The following is a 711-nucleotide window of genomic DNA, read 5'->3' as shown; positions in this document are numbered from 1 at the left end:
CATGCCCTGCCCAGCGGCGCTGCCGCCCTCCCTGCAGCTCTGCAGCGGAGCCTGCTGCGGGCCCTGCTGAAGCTGGACGAGTACCTGAGTGCCCCCCTGGAGTACGAGCTGGCCCACGACCCTCACCTCCGGGCCTCCCAGCGCCGCTTCCTCGACGGGGACCAGCTCACATTAGCCGACTGCAACCTGCTGCCCAAGCTCAACATCGTTCAGGTGAACGCGGGCATCCCGGTGCCATGCCCTTCCCCTTGCCCTGGCCTCCCGATGCTGCCGGCTGGTAGGTCCCCAACACCTTGGGAAGGGGCGTGAAGGGTGGGCACTGTGGGATTCACAGACCCTGTTGTACCCCCCCAGCTGCCCACCACTGCCTGAGGGAGGTTGGTGGGCAACTTCCAGGGCAGAGCTGCCATGGGCACACACTGAGGAAGGAGCAGCCTGGGGGCACCACCTCGTCCTTTTGCCCAGGACACGTGCACACAAACACCAACACGTGTGCGGTGCCTTGCAAGAGCCCTGGGCACTGCTGGGCATCAGCATCTGTCCCTGCCTCCCACAGGGCGCTGGACGTGCTGAAGGACTTTGCGCCGGGTGCCCAGCTGCCCGTTTTGCTCTACAATGGCGAGCCCAAGACTGACACCGTCACCATCGAGGACTTCCTGGAGGACAAGCTGGGCCCCCCCATGTCAGTGGCCGGCGCTGCCCTGAGACAGG

The 711-nt window shown here is 66.0% G+C and overlaps 1 protein-coding gene across 1 annotated transcript in view; it reads left to right on the top strand.

Annotated features, from left to right (window-relative positions):
* ABCA2 (ATP-binding cassette, sub-family A (ABC1), member 2) overlaps nucleotides 1–711 on the top strand; it is a 45,863-nt gene that overhangs the window by 42,999 nt on the left and 2,153 nt on the right. Inside the window, exons 49-50 of the mRNA XM_009322346.1 lie at nucleotides 38–277; nucleotides 466–682. Of these exons, the coding sequence (XP_009320621.1) occupies nucleotides 38–277; nucleotides 466–682 (457 nt within the window). The remainder of the gene's footprint in view (nucleotides 1–37; nucleotides 278–465; nucleotides 683–711) is intronic.

Source organism: Pygoscelis adeliae, unplaced genomic scaffold (genome assembly GCF_000699105.1).
Source record: "Pygoscelis adeliae isolate BGI_AS28 unplaced genomic scaffold, ASM69910v1 Scaffold584, whole genome shotgun sequence".
NCBI classification, from domain to species: Eukaryota; Metazoa; Chordata; class Aves; order Sphenisciformes; family Spheniscidae; genus Pygoscelis; species Pygoscelis adeliae.
The sequence above is the reverse complement of the archived record's forward strand: the minus strand, read 5'-3'. Positions and strand labels throughout refer to the sequence as shown.